General features: G+C 43.3%; 1 protein-coding gene across 4 annotated transcripts in view; it reads left to right on the top strand.

Moving 5' to 3' along the window:
- The window catches only part of SEC24B (SEC24 homolog B, COPII coat complex component), a 667989-nt gene that overhangs the window by 227192 nt on the left and 422243 nt on the right, over nucleotides 1-18554 (top strand). For all 4 annotated transcript variants that reach the window (XM_069241169.1, XM_069241160.1, XM_069241150.1 and 1 more), the window contains exons 11-12: nucleotides 12142-12254; nucleotides 17116-17234. In XM_069241169.1, the coding sequence (XP_069097270.1) occupies nucleotides 12142-12254; nucleotides 17116-17234 (232 nt within the window). The remainder of the gene's footprint in view (nucleotides 1-12141; nucleotides 12255-17115; nucleotides 17235-18554) is intronic.

Raw genomic sequence — 18554 nt, 5'->3', positions numbered from 1 at the left:
GCCATTTGGAGGAGGTCCTGCTGCTCTCGGAGGCGGACTACCTCCTGTTCCAGGCCCGCAACCTCTTCACTGCGAGGGATCTCACTGTCCTCTAGCCGCGATACACGTTCACCCAAGGAGGTAACCTCTCCTCGTAACTCCTCCACCTCCTGTGAGATGTCCCTACGCAGCTCTTGGATATCGCCCTGGAGTGACTCAAACAGGGAGGTCAGAAAGCCCTTCGTAACGGGAGAACTCTCCTCTGGATCCGTCTCCACCCGACTCTCCAAGGCCCTCGTCTCAGGTAGGTCCTCCGCCGCAGTACCAGATGTCGGGCGCGCCCCTGCCAGCATGCATTTGGCTTTTGATGTCGCCATGGCGCGCCGGCCTGGTCACACTTCGCCGGTTCAATCCCGCAGGGCCTCCAGGGTTTCCAGCTGAGACCGATCAGAACATGCCACCCTGTCCGGGGCCGCACCCAGGTCCAACCCACAGCAGCCACCACCTGCAGAGATCCACTCTTAGCGCCTTTTCCCACAGGAATGCAGGCCCACGCTTGTCAAAAGTTTAGATGTGGAGTGAAGCAGCCCGGAGGCCAGGCAACTGGGCCCCTACCTTCCACTCGGGCCCCGCACCTCACAAGGCCCCACTCCAAGGCGGCAGGATGAGGAGGCCCCATCTGCGGACCCGAGCGGCACAAAACCCCCGGGGGGGCCTCACGATGCGGGGAGAGCCTCCAGGCTTTCCCCAAACGGGCCGCAAAGCACTTTCCTGGGTCGAGGCGGCATAGCGCTGGCGAGCACGTCTTACCGCTCCGCCATCTTGGACATGCCCCCCTCAAAATATATTTAGTGGCCTCAGGGAGGCTTGCACAAATGTGAAGTATTTTTTGGGTATCAGGGGTTGAGCACAATGCGTCTTTAATCAAGCCGGTTCAGTATGTTGTAGAAAGCCCGGATCGGCACATGATCAGAGATCCCCTCTGACAAGATGGTCAACCTCTCTAAAGTGTGGGATCTGAGTGGACAATATAAGGATATAATCTATGTGTAAGAGGTTGCAGTGGGCACCTGAGTGGTGTGTGTATTATAGTGATGTGGGCTTAAAGACACACCATGTATCCGCAAGACCCAGGGCTGTCACAAAGTCCGGCAAGGGAGAACGAGTGGGCCTCTGCCCCAAGGAGGCAGACGGTCCATGATGTCCCACATGGTGCTGTTAAAATTCCCCCTTCCCCACCCCAAGCCTGCCCTCAGGGAGACAAAGTAGGAGGGCGCTGAGCTCCGGGAACACTAAAACGTGTAATCTTGAAGGGACTGAGACAGTGTTAAGCTTAAGACAATCCCAGCTTCCGGAAACCGCTACGTACCTCCCAGGAGCATCAGGCCAAATGTTGTGTACAGTGAAGGGCAGGGATCTGCGCCGAAGAATGCCCACCCCCTTGATAATATAAGTGTAACCCGCGTGGGCTGTCATCTAATACCCCTATCTGTCCAATGCCCTAAAAGTGTTGCTCTGGACGTGTGCCTCTTGTAATAAAACCACATCTGGAGAGTGCCTCTTACGGAACTGTAGGACCTCTCCTCTTTTAATTTTTGTCCCCAATCCGTTGACATACCATGAGAGCGCCCTAAAGCTAAGGGCAACTAATGTGTTTGCCATGGACACCTATGGGAGATGGTCAGTGTGTGAGAGAGGAGGAGTCTTTCTAGTGAAAGACTTGATTGTGACTGTGACATAGTAGCACAGCTTATACACTGCATAACGAACATAAGCAACAAGTAGTGAAAACATAACAGTCCATAACAGTCTCTGCAGAGCGCCTGTCACCCCAACACAACATAGCAGGTGGAAAGGTCCAAAACCAAGGTGCCGTCCACCCAATCCCCCCTAGATGAGATTGAAAGAGATTACCAATGGCTTCCAGATTGCTGCCGATTACCACAGTCTCATAAAGCTGAGGTTGTCACAAGATTGATTGGTTGAGTAGAGTACAGCCTCTATAACATGTTTCGATGGGTGACTCCAACCCCACTGTGTTCCTCAGAGTGGCCACTGCCTGGGAGGAGGAGGTGATTGAGCAATACAGTGACGAGTCCAGTATCGACGTTCACGGTGTCTGATGTCACGGTGATTCATTGTGTTCATGCTGGCTGCTATTACCACTCCTCAGTTCCAACGTGTACGTGGCCTCTCCGAGCATGCCCGAGGCCTGGGCCTGCCTACTGGTCTCCAGCCATCTAGCCATTCACTGGTCACTTCAGGTGTGGAGAAGTACAAAGTTTTGCCTTCAGCCCGTAAGAGAAGTTTATTAGGAGAAAGCATGGAATACTTGGTCTCTCTGGGCCTTTTTGACTTCAAGAAAACTGCAATGCACCTTTTGAACTTTCAGGGCGCAGTCTAGGAAGGAGGTGATGTTCGTGTTCTCAGTGATAAGTGACGGGGCGTTCCGGGCAGTTTGTAATATGTTGTCACGATTTCGGAAGTTGAAACTTCTAGTGATAATTGGGTTGGGCAGCATTGCCAGTTTTGGAGGTGCACCAGGGACTCTGTGCACCCTTTCTACTGAAAAATTGTTAGAGAGGCTGAAGTTCTTTCAGAGTTAGGTCCACTACAAATAGGTCAACCGATAGACCCTCTTCCCACTCGGTCACTCCAAATTATTCAAATGTTTTTGTGCCGTGATTGGCCTTTGTGATCCTCCACTCGAGCTTCTAGAGTCCTTGTGGTGCTACACAAGACATTAATCTCCGCTGTCAGAGCCATTGTGTTGACCTTAAGGGAGGCCGTAGAGTCCTCAGCTTCTTTTATGTGGGCCCCTATGTTTCCCAGTTCAGCTCTAATCAATGCAACTTCCGTTGTGACAGTCAATTCTGGCCTCCAGACAAGCAAGCAATCCTTGGATTGCCGTCATTATGTCTTGCAGTGTTAGGAATTCCTTTTCTGGGGGCGTTGGGCCTGTAGGTGATAGTACATCCTGGCCATTGCTTTGTGTAGGCGCCTCTTTGGGAGCGTGAATTTATTAAGTTCAGTCTGGTGCACCCCTCGGACTCCTTTGCTCCCCGTCATGTTCCCTGGTTGCTCACTGGCCCCTCAGGGAAGCAGTTCAGTCCAAAAGATGAAGGGGAGGAGGTTCACAGCAGTACTCACTGCTGCCTGCCTAGGGGTACTTTAATGTGCACCGAGCGGCCTATCTGATTTCTCACTATTTTCCCCTCCAACATCCCACAAAAATGAGAGTCCTTTTGGAAGCAGTAGAGATTCAGGGACCTTGTCTCTGTGGTGATGAGGGCCAGCTTCAGGGGTGCTGTACTTGAGGGCCCACAAATTAGAAAATCTGCCTCTTCCTGGCTCACTCCACTGTCAGGTGCGTGCATTCACTATTAAGCACCTGTGGTCTGTCACCTGGATAACCTGCTCTGGCTTGGGCCACAAAAACCGCCTGTCTCCTGTGTGCACTGCACTGAATGACGCCCTCTAGCAATGTTGAGTGATGAGGAGCTTTACCTTGCCTCCCATTGGACACCTGGGGAACTCTATAGATAGATATGTTGGAGAGCCCCTGAAGCCTCTGCCGCAAAATGCAGCTCCCCCACCCAAGTTTGGACACATGGCAGGGTCTGGCCAGTGAGGGAAGTCTTATGACAGCCCCCTGTAACGGGGTTACGACACCCTGTAGAACTTCCGTACGATCAGGTCCTACGGAGGAGTGCCCCGGGGGCACTTCTCAAAGCATTGCGTTGCTACAACACTTTGAAAAGAACCCAGAAGGAGCGCACAGCCATTAAGGAGAGCAGGACTGAGGGAGAGCACGCGTCTGGCAGGAGCAACGAGGAAATAAACGCGACTGGCTGGAATACCATCACGGCGAAGAACAGCTCGGAAAAAGACGCTGTCAGCAAGAGAGAGGCACTGGAAGAGAGCAGTGCAGCAAACGTGGACCGCGAGGAGGAGGAGGAGGAGGTGAAAGAAAGCAGCGAGCAACGGGGAAGAGAAAGCTCGACAACCTGCCACGTCCCTGGAGGGACGTAGCTAGAGCAGGTATGTGCCCGTATACGGGCTATAAGTAGTTAATGGGCAACAGTAAAGTAGAGAACTTGGGAAATAAGACCAGGCAAAGAGGAGAAGAAAAGGGGCACAAAGTATACTATATGCCTGACTGAAAAACAGGGAGAATACCTTTAATAACTTACCTTACAAGTGCCTGAGAGAGAGAGAGATTTTTTTTTTCTTTTCCTTTCTTTTGTTTGTCCTTTCTCACCATCACACCAAATCACTGGGAAACTTAAAAGCAAATAAGCGGAACACAGAGAGCAACACCGTTCCTTTCCACTGATTCCCTCGCCCCACCCCCTCTTAACTCTTTATACTACGAAATAGAGATTGAAACTCTCCCTTCCCTACTTACCTTCTTTTCCTATATCTTGTGTTCTTTTCTGCATGCCCGGTGTGACATCCAAGAGATCCCAGATGTGTCTGAAAGGAAACAAAATAAGAGACCTTTAAAAAGACAAAGGTAAGACAAGAAAGGATACAGTACAACACAGATGAAGAACTAGGAGAATCCAGAAAGAAACGCATAACAAAGAAGTTACATAAAGAAAACTGGAAAGACCAGAGATGCAAAACAAGGAGTTCCTGAGTTATTTTAAAAAATATATATTTTTCTCTTTTCTTTTTTTTTGGTATATTAAGAAGAATACCCAAACAATAAGAATAATAAAGAAAGGCATCCTAAAATCTTACAGTTAATAATTAATTTTTTCTGCGAACATTAGAAAACCGTCTGAAAGAGAGCAGGGGGAAGGTTCTTCATGGACAACCCACCACTCCCCCACAGCCCTGGGGCTTTGTACTCACTGAGGTGATTGTTTCACTGGGAGTGCTGCTTTAGGATTCCATGCGAGCGGTAGCCAGTCCTCTAGGCAGCTGCTCCATTTTCAATTAGTCACTCACTGCAGGTCTTTGTATGCCACCACGCAGCGTCTCGGTATGACACTCGTGAAGAAGTACCATGGCTCCTCTATTTCACCCCGCAACCACTGACTACTTCAGTGTCTTCCTCTCCTCTCTTCAGTGCGAAGTGTGCACAGTCTGCTCTCCCTGGGAGGTCATTTCAGGGAGCTGCAAGACATTAGGCACTTCCTGGATGGCTCAGCTGCAGTTTGTGCTAATGCACGGCTGGGGACCTTGTCTTGACCGCCGCACCTCTCTTGCCTCCAGAGGGTGTCAATCCACCAATAATGGCACCATTGGCATCCCGGCACAAGCTGATCACATTCCGCAAATCAACCCGCCTCGAGGTACGGATAATGTGCGGATAGATGGGGAATTTTACTGACTGCCTGTTGGAGCCCCACTAGAAAGAGGCCATCTTCCCTGGCAGTTGGCTATGCCCCCTCTTTAAGGACATTCTCTACCTATAGGATGAACCATGTATACCACTCATACATCTGAATCTTTTGACCGGGTGAAAAAGAGATTCTCAACCAAGGTTATTTTGTGTCGTTCGGTTTAGTGGCATGGCTCTGAAAAAGATGGAATTCTCTAAATTAGAAATTCTCCTTCAATTCTTCAACATCCTAACCCAAGCAAGAGCAACATCAATGAATGAACCCCAACCAGTGAAATAGAACATCTCAAATTTTATAAGCCGCACTAAATCCTTTCATATCTGCTATCATGACTCAGACACAGGTCTGTTCTCCAGTATTTGATAGTTCATGGAATTCACCTGCTTGAATCATCCTTATTGTCAAGTTGGGAGTCCCACAGTGCCCTTTTAATAGCAGTCTAATGTTAAACATAGTTCAGAGGACATAAACTTTGTCACTTAGTTAACCTACTTCATTAAAAAGCAGCAAATTTAAGCAAAGTGAAAATAACATGCTAAAGAGGCTATCACTCCTCAGATTTTTACCCCACGTCATATGTGAAGAGACTCCCCCTAAGCTCTGCTTAGCCTATATCATGTAAGTCTGTATAAGCCCATTTTTGTTCTGATATTGCTGTTTTCATTATGTTTTCATTATTTTCTGTTCATTCACAGACTTTCCTCTAGAATATTTGCATCAGAATGACTTTCTAAAATGTCAAAGTGTACGAAAATAGATATTTTCAGGCCCTGTATTTCCTGTGGGGAACAAAAAGAGACTATGTTCTGATGACCCACACAGTGATGCATCTACTGCGGATATGCAGATCCTAAACCAAAAGATTGACAATATTTGCAGGAATGTTTCTACAAAACATTAAATGATGGGGAAGGAAGGATTCTCCTGTGGCTACAGGAATCCAAAACCAAGGACCCTACTTCCCTGGTTGAATCTTCAACAAAATTGGAGAAAAAGGCTCAAAAATATCTTACTCACATGAAAAAACTGTCCCTAAAGCAGATTCAGAAAAGGAAGAACCATCAACCACCTAAATAATCAGAGGTGAAGAAGTGTCCTGTCAGACTGCACAATTAGTCGCCTGAGCCAGCTCACATGGGCAAAAAGAACAGCTGGCCCGAGCTCCCCCCCCAAAAAATTAGACTCTAAATCTCTCACTCGTCCTCCATATCCTGAGGCTCAGAATCATCCATTCTTGCCATCAGCCTTTTTCACTTGCAGTGAAATTTACATTAAAGACACGCTTAGTGATAAAGTCAGTCAGCAGACGACAACAAAGTTACCAACAACTCCGTCAACGGAGAAATCTACAAGTAAGTTACAGTGTGTCAGATCTTCGACAGTGACCAAAACTCAGAAAGTGATGACAGTCAATAACGACAAAACAGTATTCACGACCAAGTCATCATCAAGGACAACTTCATCAATGAGGTTACAGTCAACAACAGAAATACCATCACTGACACCCATAACTCTAATTTCAGAAACTGGTGTTCCATTCTCCCTCAACGTACATCACCTAGCTACATACCATCTCAGCCTCCAGCAATGTTGTTGGTAACATCACCTACCAAGTTACTATCTCAGCCTCCAGCAAAGTTGCTGAATACAGATTGATCAGAGGATGAAGGACCACTTTAACCTGCATATATCCTAGCAGAACCCCAGGTAAAATGTCAGACTTTGATGAGGAACATGAATATCCCATAACAGCACCTGTTGAAGAGTCATGATAAGAAAAGGAACACAGAAGGTCCAGAGAGCCATTCTATTAAAAATGTAATCCTCATCAATGGCGTCGTCATGACAGCAATGTTCTGACCTATCTAGGATATTAATTCCACTTGCTTTTGTTGGATATTTAACAATAATAATGGTTAACTGTGATAAAAGGTTCCAAGAGAAACAACAAAAGCCAAAAACTCCAAGACAGCAGACATCTTGGGATGTACCAACATCTACGCTTCTGATAGCTCACTAGTCAAGACCATATGCTCCCACAGTGTATGCAGTGTTTCTACTGATTCATACAGCACCTTTGTGAACGATCCAGACATGGTAAATAACTGATGATGACCAGGAAGATTGAGAAATCACAATAGATTCAGGTAATCGGAAAAGCTGTGCTCTGAATGGAATGACTGTGCAGCCCTATCAATGGATTTTCCTGTCCCAGCCCATGCCAAATCCTTCCGGATGAATCAGTGAGCATCCACCCTTAAGTTGAAAAAAGTGTCTAAATGCTTTGATTTGCCAGTACCCACAAGAGATGTCGATAGTTTTCTTTATGACTTTAAAGGCACTCCCAAATCTGTCGAGTCATCCCTATTATTGACTTTATTCTGAAATAGGGCCTAGAAGTTCTGCAGAACCAGGCAACCAACAGTACCACAATTAGATAAAAAAATAAAAGGCACCAGTGAACACACCGGCTTCCCTAATAAGACATCGAAAGGCTTAGGTTGTGATGTATGCTGTGCAACTAAGATGAAGAAGCTTGTAGACCCTGAAGGGCCATCTCAGGGCACCAACCAGGAGATGGTGAAAGTAGGGTGTCTAGCAACTGAGGGTGCAGCCCCCACTCTGAGAAACCAACGAGGCCAGAGAGGCCTCAGTAGCAGTTGGGGGATTCCCTGCCAGCCTTGCTGCCGGAAGTCATGCCTACCCAAGGCCCCAGATTGTAACCTTCACCTGAGAGTGAATGACCAGAGGCCTAGCTCTTGACACTGACATCTGTCAGTAGCCTCTGTTGGTTGTTATCCTTTTGGCCAGAATCTACCCTGGTTTGGGGGCAGAACTGGCCACATAACTTTGTTGACCATTGTGGTATTGTCCACCTACTGGAGTGTACCTTGGAGCAAACAAGGGTTGGTTGTTTTACAGGTGGGGTCTGGAGGTGAGAAGAATGGACAAGGTCATTGGCTTAGTCAGAGTGGTACAGGGAGATTCAGAGGGGCATAGTGTCACTGTAAAGGCAGCAAATTGTCTGCATTCTGTCGTCCAAGCAAGGAAGCCCACCTACAGATCAAATATTCTACTGTTGCCCATGTCTGGGGTGGCCTGTGTAGAAAATCCTCCTTTTCTGTGTGCTCACCCCGTATCCCCCACTCCCCTCCCTTTGCTGGACTCTGTATTTTTTCTGGCTTAAGATCTGTTTACACTTTATCCCTTCTAACTCGTGGTAAAAAGCCTGTGCTCCCCCTATAAACATGGTCAAATTGGCATATTGCTAATTGGTATATTCAACCCTAGTATGTGGTCCAAGATGTGCCCAGGAACTGGAAGTTAAATTCCATTAGTAGACTGCAGCACCAGTTGTGTCATCCTCTGCAGTGACAGTGCAAACATGGCTTCAGGCCTACTAGGGTAGCCTGACTGTAGCAGTGTAAAAACTTCCTCTAGACCTATAAAAGTAAACTCTATTGACAGGTCAAAACCTCCATTATAAATAGTAATAACTCACCCTTATGAATACCTTTTTGCTGCACAGTAAGGTGCATGGTTTTGAAAAGTAAGGCATAGAAATTGAATGTTAACGTGTCCTCACAGTGACTAGGACCCAAAAGCTATTTTTCACTGTGGCAGTCCTAGCTGTCCTATGTAGAAAACTGGAGTGCAGAAAAAAAACCTAATACTGTATCCACCATGGGACTAGCTATAAGAATAATTGAACAACTATCTTTAATAGTTATTAAAATCAAATTCAATGGTGAAGTCGTTTTTTTAATACGTTAGGGAAAAGTAACTTTTAGAAAGTTACCTTTTCCCAGTCTGACATTTCTTTAGGCTAATTTGTGTTTGTTGCCAAAATTCTGCCAGCCACTGATTAACATCTAAATAAATGTGAAACAGATGTGAAATGCCTAGCAGGAGAAAACAAAAGGCTTATCTGAATGAGCAGAGGTAATTCTGCTGAACCTCCCAGAATATTCAGGGTGGGGGGCTTTGATCAGGCTTCTTATTTGAGCGTCAAAGCATGCTGGAAGGCTCTGCTTGGTTTACATATGACACTTAAGGACCAAGTTAGAAGACAGAAAACGGGATGCTAAGAAAATTCTTGTGTAGCCATTGTCTGGTTGCTGAAGGACCTGCTGTGTCCCACCACACATCTGTCTCTGGGTTTCACATAAAACACTAAGTACACACTTAAAAAGGAAAGAAAACAGAATGCCAAAACAATTTCCGTGTATCCACAAAACCCTACTTTTGTTTGGACCATATTGGCTGAAGTTTGGTTGTTTTTTTAATGCAGCAGTGGGCTAATTAAGTGACAATGTTTACATCCTCTGTGCTATGTTTAACATTAGATTGCCATTAGAATGGTACAATGGGCCTCTTGAGTCTGAAGATGGAGATGATGCAAGCATACCATTACAGGTAAGTACCTTTTTCTTGCAGTTCATGTGTCTGCCATGTAAGTGCTTGCCAGATCAGCAATAGATCTATCACTGTTTTCTGCAATATTCATCAAAGAGTTCCTAAAAATAGAGTTCACAGCATGGCCACCTATGAGGAATGCAGCAGCCAGATTAGGAACAAAGACGATGCTGAGTGAACTAATGAAAAGTCCATTTGAACCTATGCACAAAGCACACAAAATTATCTCATGGAAAATGGCTATTCTACTTGCTCTTATATCTGCCTGCATGGTGAACCAGGGAAAAGCATTTAATTAAGGACCAATTCCTGAGATTTCGTAAAACCATGACAATATTGTGCACCATTCATAGATTTATACCGAACATGCCATTTGACTTTCATCCAAACAAACATGTAATTTTGAAGGCATTCTTTCAAAACGCAACATATGCTGCAGAGAGGGCATTTCATCCCTTTGATATCCATAGATACCTCATGTTCCACATTGACCAGGCTTAAAGTTGAGGATACCACTTTAACTTTTTGTGTCTTTTGACCATCCACAGAAAGGTCATCCTATCGATAATGCTGTGACCGCAAATATGACTGTGTGGTTGGCCCTGACAGGAGCACACAATGCTGTGGTGTCTACTTTTATCTACAGGAGAGTAACATGGAAGAGCTGCCACATTTTAATAAAAAACTACTGCCTTGATACAGAAATGTCCAGAGTCATCAGTTGGAGAAGCTGTACCACAGTAGCAGTTCCAATTTCAGACCCTCTTTCAGCTGTTTAATATGGTTTTATATTATGCATTTTGCTTTGTCGTTCGTCTTTTTAACTTGACCATATGCTGCTTACTGTTCTGATTCAATTATGTGTATATTTGATAGATCCTGTGCTGGAGAAGAAGCATGTGACTTGCCTGTAACAACAGTTCTCCAGAATTTGTTTCCTTCATAGATTCAAATGCAGTCTACTATCCTTTCAGGATTTACCCATTCTGTATATCTCCTTTAACATTTGTGCTAAAAATCTGAGCTATGATTATCTCTTGGCATGGTGTTATCTTAGTTTTGACCTGAGATGGTATTTAGTTACTAAAGTGGAAATGTGTATAACGCTTTCAGGCTTTTGTTACAAAATACTGCTGTTTGAAACTTATTGTGGGAATTACACGTCAATTACTGTGAATGATTCAAGCGTGTTCATTCTGAAACCTATCAAGACTGGAGAACTGTGGCAACAAGGAAGTTACACAGTTGGGAGGAGGGGTTGTCACATTGTCACCTGAGGTTCATGCATTTTTATATGAAACTGAAAACCCAGTCCTGGTGTAAACATCAAATAATATCTCACACTCCAATAATCAATTACCTTAAATCCTCTTCTGAAAGATCTAACACTTATCTCATAGGAAGATGGTTTGTCACTGTACCATTTTACAACTCACAGGAAATAGTACTGTACCTAAAGTACATACTTCTTTTTGTCCAGAGACAATCACGTGTCTTCCACAAGGTTATGGTGAGAAGCACTTCAATTGGATGTCGGGTATTCACAAATTTAGCACCACATGTTGGATCCATACTTCATCTTTAATCAAGCTCCACTCGGATTACTATACAGTCCAAATGCTGTTTTTACCAGTGCTTTTTCATATGCATAGAGAACAGAAGAGCTCTCAGATTTTAAGTAGATTATTCAGAATTATTCAGAACTTCCAAGAGTGTGTTTATGGCTTTTTACTCTGGATATAACTTACACACCTGTAATTAGCACCAAAGAAACCTGTGTTGCTTATCTTTGCCTTATTCTGCTGGATATAAACCTCACAGTATCAGTTTAATTGCCTCCCAAAACCTTTTGCACTTTAGATGTTTACTGTAGGTCTGACACTCAGTTTAGTGACACTATGTTAAGAAAGACTTTAGGACAGATTAATAAATGCCTTAAATATATGTCTCTATAGGTTTGGAGTTCTGCATGGTTTGCAATGTTCTGATAAGTGATAATTCTGGGACAAGGAGCTGCATTCAATCTAGTGACGCTGACACTCAGTCTTACAGCCTTTCTTCCTGACCAAACCCATGGCACATTTCTGTAATTCTCTAACTTTAGTGTGATTTGAGGAAACATAACTGCGGTCTGTGGAAAAGAGCAGACCTTTTGGAGACTGTGCTGCCTGATTAAACTAGGCTGTAACATTTAAAAGTACTACTTTGTGACGTGTATAATTAATCTGGCGCACTCCAGCACGTTTAAAGTGGTTCCACGAGTCCAGAAGAAGATGGCCATTTGGGATTAGAAATTCTACAAGCCACTATGATTCATATCTTGTGATTAGTATGAGATAATCCGTATTTCTAGTGGCATGTTTTACATTTTCATTTACTTTCTTCTTTCCAGCTTCGTCCCCCTCAGCCTGCTGTATATCTTTTTGTTATGGATGTCTCGCATAATGCAATAGAAGCTGGATATTTAGCTGTTGTCTGCCAGTCTTTGCTGGAACATTTAGAAAAGTAAGTTTAGTCATTTCCATTACATTTTGTTACTTTCATTTATTTTGTGCTATTCGACAAAGGATGATATCTGGGAAAATGCAACCTTTTCAATGAGTTTAATTAAGAGGCATCCATTTGCTGATACTTTGTAGTTGTTGGGACAGTCTTGTCAAGCCCCTGTTTCTTCAGTATAGGTTTAATTAAAGATGTTTTAAATTCACATAGGAATTCGCCCATTGATAGGGGGAATTGATGATCTCTCTTGCCAGAATATCAGTAAGGGCTTTTTGGAGAGTAGTTTTCAGTTAGTTTGGATGGCAGGGATTTTCTCTGATAAGTTCAGTACATTCCTCTTCTGTCAGTAGGTTGAAGGAGCAAAGTTCAGGCAGAGCATTAGAGTAAGGCAGTCTTGATAGCAAGAGTACAGAATGGAACTTGTTGCTTATCTTTAAGTAGAAGATTTAAGATTGGCTGCGTTTTCAGTGGTGTGTGTTATCAAAGAGTTCCCGAGAGTTTTTAAAACTTGCTTTGGCTCTGTTAAGGTTACCAAATTCATTGACTGCCTTAAAGAGCTCTTTTTTAGTACAAACAGCATGAGTGTTGTTTTGATTGTAGTAGGGTCTTTTCACCTTTCTTACCGAGGTTCTGTAAAGTTGCTTCTTCCTGTGGAGTCATTTTTTGTCATGAGGGTTGTACAATTTTATCCATATTTTCAGGCATCTGGTTTCTTTCTTTTTCATTTTTACATGACTGTTGAACCATATACTTTTCCATTTGTGGTGTGTGGCTATGCCTTGAGCAGAATCACCAAAGTAAAGATTTCAGCTACCCATTGTTTTATTCACATTTCTGTCTTCATGTGGAAAAAGGCAGATTTGTTTCTTGTAATTAGTTTAGTTCAGATTTGTCAACAATTTAACTGCTATCTTCATGTTGGTTTCAGAGAGTACTTGCAATAATGAAAGAAGGTCAAGTTTAAATTTAGTGATGTGATTGTGTCATATCATTTGGAGTATTTTTGTGATTGCCATCAAGCTTTTGATATCTATATAGCATCTAAAATGTGGCCTGCCAGGGGGGTGCGTCCATCAAATAGTTGCATGAAAGCAAATGCTTCGGTATTGGTGAGGAGGCCAGGTGACCAGCATAGTCCTAGTTTATCAGACAAAATGTTGTGGTCCCCTACCTAGGATACATGAGGTTTTTATGTTCCATGGACATACTGTCTCTCAAATTCCCAAGTGCATCTGCTAAAATAGGTTGTGCCGAAGGGAGGGGGTAAACAGGGCCATTTGTGAGAATGAGGAGGCTCAGAATGTCGCAGGTTGACATCACTGGATGAACATTGATCACCTTTTGAGTTGAAGAGAGATTTAGTGAAGTATGTTCACTGTCAGCCCAAAACAGTGGTTTCTGTTTGAACGATTTCTGGAGAGAGCTGGATGATGCTCAGGGATTGTTGTATGTAGGATGTGTACTATATTGTCTCATAACAAGGTTTCTATAGTGAAATCGATATTTGGTCTTAAGTAAATATGAGTTCTGTATGCCTAGTAGTTGCTTATTGTTGACTTGTAAGAGTTACTAAGGGCCACATGTAAGAATATTTGGAATTGTGATTTCCTAATTGTGATTCCATGCACATTGCAATTAGGAAATCACGATTCCAAATGTAAGAAACTCCATTGAGTTGCTTTTGTGATTGCAGGTGGGTCGCAAATAAACCTTCCTCATTAGTATTCACAAGGTAGGTCGTAATTTGCAACCCCCTGGGAATCGCAAAAATCACAGGGATGGTGACCTGCTGGGGTCTGCAGATCACCATGTCTCTGATTGCTTTTTAATAAAGTAATCTTTTTTTTTTTTAAATGCATTCCCTTTTCCTTAAAGGAAAACTGGTTGTGTTTAAAAAATTAAAAATGAATTGTGTCAGTTTCATTTTTCAAGAGTAAAAGACGTTTTTGTGTGAATTCACAAAGGGGAAGGGGGTCCCTTTTGCGAATGGGTTAACACCAGTTTGAAATTGGTGCTAACTGCAAATGTTTTGCAACCGCATCCACGGTCACAAAACAATCATACATAACATTCAGATTCGGTATTAGGAAGGGATGCCCTGAACACGCCCCTTCTTAATGCTCAATCGTAAAACTCAAATTGCAATTGGGTAACCAGTTACCCAATTGCAATTTGGGCTTTGTACATCCCAAAAAGCATTTCTGTACTCGCAAACGGGCGGATGCTGCGACTCAGCCCGTTAGCGACTACAAAAATGCTTTGTAAATGTGGCCCTTAATCTCTTAGCTTGTGTCCCGCTCACATGATGGATTTTAGCTTCCACGACACAGGGTCACTATGCCGATATTGTATGAGATTTCCCATGAAACTTCTTCTCCCTTGTTTGTCTGGAGTGGCTGGCTGAAAAGGTAGTAGAGGTTTCTTGTTATTGGAATATTGTGGGATAGCACTTCTAGGAGTGAGTGAGGATTTATCTTTTTTTAGGCCTTTTGATTGAAGTTGCTGTTTGGCTATTGGCCTGCTGTTTTGGGATGTGGATAAGGTGTTGAGTTACTGTTTGTAAAGCACTTGGTAGTCCAGGTATTGCTTAGTTTGCAGCTCAGCCCACTGCGTCAGAGGTGATGAGCAATGTCTGCTGTTAGATTAGTTGCATTGCTCCAGTTTACATCTTATTGGGTTTGGAGCCGTCTGAGAGGAATGGGTACCCGGAGTGCTTGTAGGGGATTGCTTTTAGATGAGGAGAGGTAATGAAGAAAGGACTGGAGAGGAAAAGTGGGAATGAATGAATGAATGAAGGTACGGTTAGGTTGAGTAGTTGTCTTAGTTAGTGGTCTCAGTTTTTAAGAAGTAAGCAGCAGTTAGGTGCTTGAGCTTATGGAGGTGGTGGATAACGATTGTTAATGTTTTTTTACATTTGTAGAAGCTTATACAGTGTACACCAGAAAACAATGATTGAGAGTGCTGAGTGGAAATGAAGAGATGTTTAGTAGTATTAGAAGTAGATTGGGTGCTGGATGCTTTCAATGAATGGAGTGAAAGAAGGTGTTGTGAATAAGGATTGTCTTTAAGAGTATGTGAACGATTTATACGTGGAGGTGTAGATTGAGTGTGAATGTGCAGTAGAATGGAACTAAGATGACTTGGGTTTGAGGGAAATCGGGTGAGGCAGGAGAAGATAAAGGGAGGGTCAAATGTCAGGTGGCATTCCTCTCCAAGGTATGGTAGTGCAGCAGGGAGCTTTTTCATGTGCAGCATTTGTTGTGTTTTTTATTTTTTTATTTACCTTTTTGCCCTTGAATGTTTTCTGTCAAGTTGAAGAAGGTGCCCGGGTTTATTGAATCTTATTCTGATTGAGAAGGTGGTTGATCATAGGCCCCAGTTCTCCAACAATGGATCTTACATAAATCCAACATGAATTATTCCCTGTCGTCATCGTGGGAATCTTCGATACTCAATATTACATAGCAGTGTACTTTTGCACTCAACAACATTGAAAACAGCCACCCATAGCCCATATGCAGCTAGTCCAACTCATTATATGGGGTTGTCCCCAGTACTTCATCTGGTGCAACAAAAGCTTATTTACCAAAAGGATTAATTGTTGGTTGGAAGCTATGAGCCAGTCACCAGTGTTCAATGTAGAGGTTCAAGTCTTACTCAAAGAATTAACAGAAACAATGTCTTGCAATGTTGTTGTCTTTTTGTTGGGGATATCGTGTCTGTATGGGTAGCTGGTTGCTAGTTGACTGTTGGATGAAATGATCTTTTCAGATATTTCTTTTAGCAAGGGAGGTGTGTTATAGAATTGATCTGGTACAGTAGGAGCTGTGTTCCAGAGGTTCTGGGCTGAAGGTGCTCAATTAACTTACTCTTTAGGTAGTAATGCAGTTTGAGCCATGTACCTGGGAGCCCAAAAAGTGCAGCCCAGAAGATACCTGGGCACGATAGTGATCTGTTGATCTGCCAGTAGCTCCAGACTACTGAGATCCTACTCTGTAGTAAAATATTCTAAACTGCAAATAAATGTATGTTAAATCCATGCTGAAGAACGAATATTACTTGTGTAGCCTTTTACGTTAGTTTATATGATTACCCATGTAAAGCATTTGAGTATTGATGATGTAATTTTTTATGTATGGTTCCCAGGATATAATGCACAGGGTGCACTGTTATTCTAGTGCTGATTCTATAGGTTTTCTTTTACTCCTCCTCTTGCCTCCTGTCTTTGTATCCATCTGTTCACGTGCTCACGCATCATATAGTCATCCACCCACACATGTTAATCCTTGTATTTCCCAGCATCCTGTATTTATCCATTCACTCAGTTGTGAAAGCATTCATTTATCTACCTATAAACATACATGTATATTTTGATTGTGCCTGAATTTGGAGTGGATGATTTGTGTGGATGTGCGTTGTGTGTTTTATGTATGAATACTTATATCTGTGTGTGCTGTCTGTATGTGCTTGGATGTTGGTAGTTGAATGGATCTGTAAGTCTGCTTCATGCTATTCTCTCATGTATTTGTAAATTATAGGCACATCCGTTTAAAAAAAACAGTTTTAGATTAATTCCCTTGCTGTTGAGTTTGAACTCTAGAAGCACTGTTAATAAAGGTTTCACCTTAATAGTGCAGTGCTTTGCAACAGCACACTTTAAAGGACTGCATGACTGACTGTCATAGTAAAATCTGTAATATAGTAGGGGCTCAAAGTGATCTCCAGTGACATATGTTAGCTATCTTGCTGTATTTGGAGTAAAGACCTTCCATTTCATTTTGTATTTCCTTATTTTAATTGAATTGCTCTACGAGTATAAAAGAAGGTGACATTTATTTTTAACTCTGGTTATCTTTGTTTTAAGGTTGCCTGGTGATTCAAGAACAAGAATAGGGTTTATAACCTTTGACAGCACTGTTCATTTCTATAACTTGCAAGAAGGTTTATCACAGCCCCAAATGTTTATTGTGTCAGACATTGATGGTAAGTATGAAAAAATACAAATGCCACCTACCCATGCCCTTAAAACAATTTGGGGTAATTGAGCTTGTAAATGTATGTTTCATTAAACTGTAATTTCGCTCAGGATTTGTGTGAAACACCAGTTCAGTGACACTCATTGAGACCTTGCTCTAGTCACTGCCCAGCCTTCACCTGGCTTCCCTGATACATGCATCCTGTCCTGAGTTGTCTACCTAGAGGTTTTTCACATGTCTTGGCCTCTGCGTTTATGGTGTCTTGTGGAACCGGCATGTCTTGCATTCTGGTTCAGAGCACATTGCTATTCCAGCAGACCATTGTACTGTCTCCCAGTTTGGATGACTTAACCTTGCAACTCTTACTATTCCCCCTTCTGATTTGCTGAAAAAGGTTCTCAGTGCTGGAACACAAGATTTACCTATGGAGATTTATGAAGGTCCTTGAATAGACTTATGCTTGTCCCTATCCTCTGCCTGCAAGACTCTTGATGGTTACAGTTCAAAGCACTGTTGGGACTTTATGCTCTTTACATCTTCACCCTTAAAGCTTTGTGCTTTTTTTAATCTTTGCCACTGGAACATGCCTTTTCACCTTCATCTGAGTCTCTGGGGAAACTTGGCAATGAGCTTCTTGGAGAAGGGCTGGGTGGTATTCCATAGCCACTTACATCCTAAATGGAGTCTGCCTTGACCTTGTGTTCTGTTGTTCTGGCAATATTTGTGATCCGAGCTGCATTCAGGAAAACAGAGGGTCCAAATCAGTCCTTCTGACCTTTCTAGTTCTCTATTTGCTGTTTTTTTGTCTTCTGAGATGTCCAATTTTCTTCACTTCATCTTGGAAACACCCTCTTTTTTTAAACTGCTTTCCATCTAATGCTATTCTTTGGAGCGTGCTGGAATTCTGATATCTGAGTCCTGTTAGCCACTTAGGTCTGTGTACATATTCCACTCTGGGGGCAGTTTTCCACCTATTTGTCCTAGGATATTTCTTATATGTGTGGGGCACTGTTTGGCATTTCTCAGGTTTTGTAGGGTTCCTCTTGAATAAAAGTACATAATTGCCCTATCTGATAGAGAACTTCTAGTTGCAGATTCCTTCCCTTTATATTTCCTCAGGCGTCAGACTGGATCCGGATAATATTTCTTCGAGCAGTACCTCTGCGCGCCGCCAGGTGGCGTCTGTCGACTCCGCGGGCGTCGTTGGCGTTGTGCTCGCTGTGATGATGTTGCAGTCGTATATAGGTGCCACCCTGGCGCGCTGACGTCCGTTCTTTTCTTTCCACGCCAGCCTACGCGCAAATCTGGAGAAGAGCTACCTCAGTCA

This window comes from Pleurodeles waltl, chromosome 1_2 (genome assembly GCF_031143425.1).
Source record: "Pleurodeles waltl isolate 20211129_DDA chromosome 1_2, aPleWal1.hap1.20221129, whole genome shotgun sequence".
Classification (NCBI taxonomy): Eukaryota; Metazoa; Chordata; class Amphibia; order Caudata; family Salamandridae; genus Pleurodeles; species Pleurodeles waltl.
This window is presented reverse-complemented; position numbering and strand designations above follow the sequence as displayed.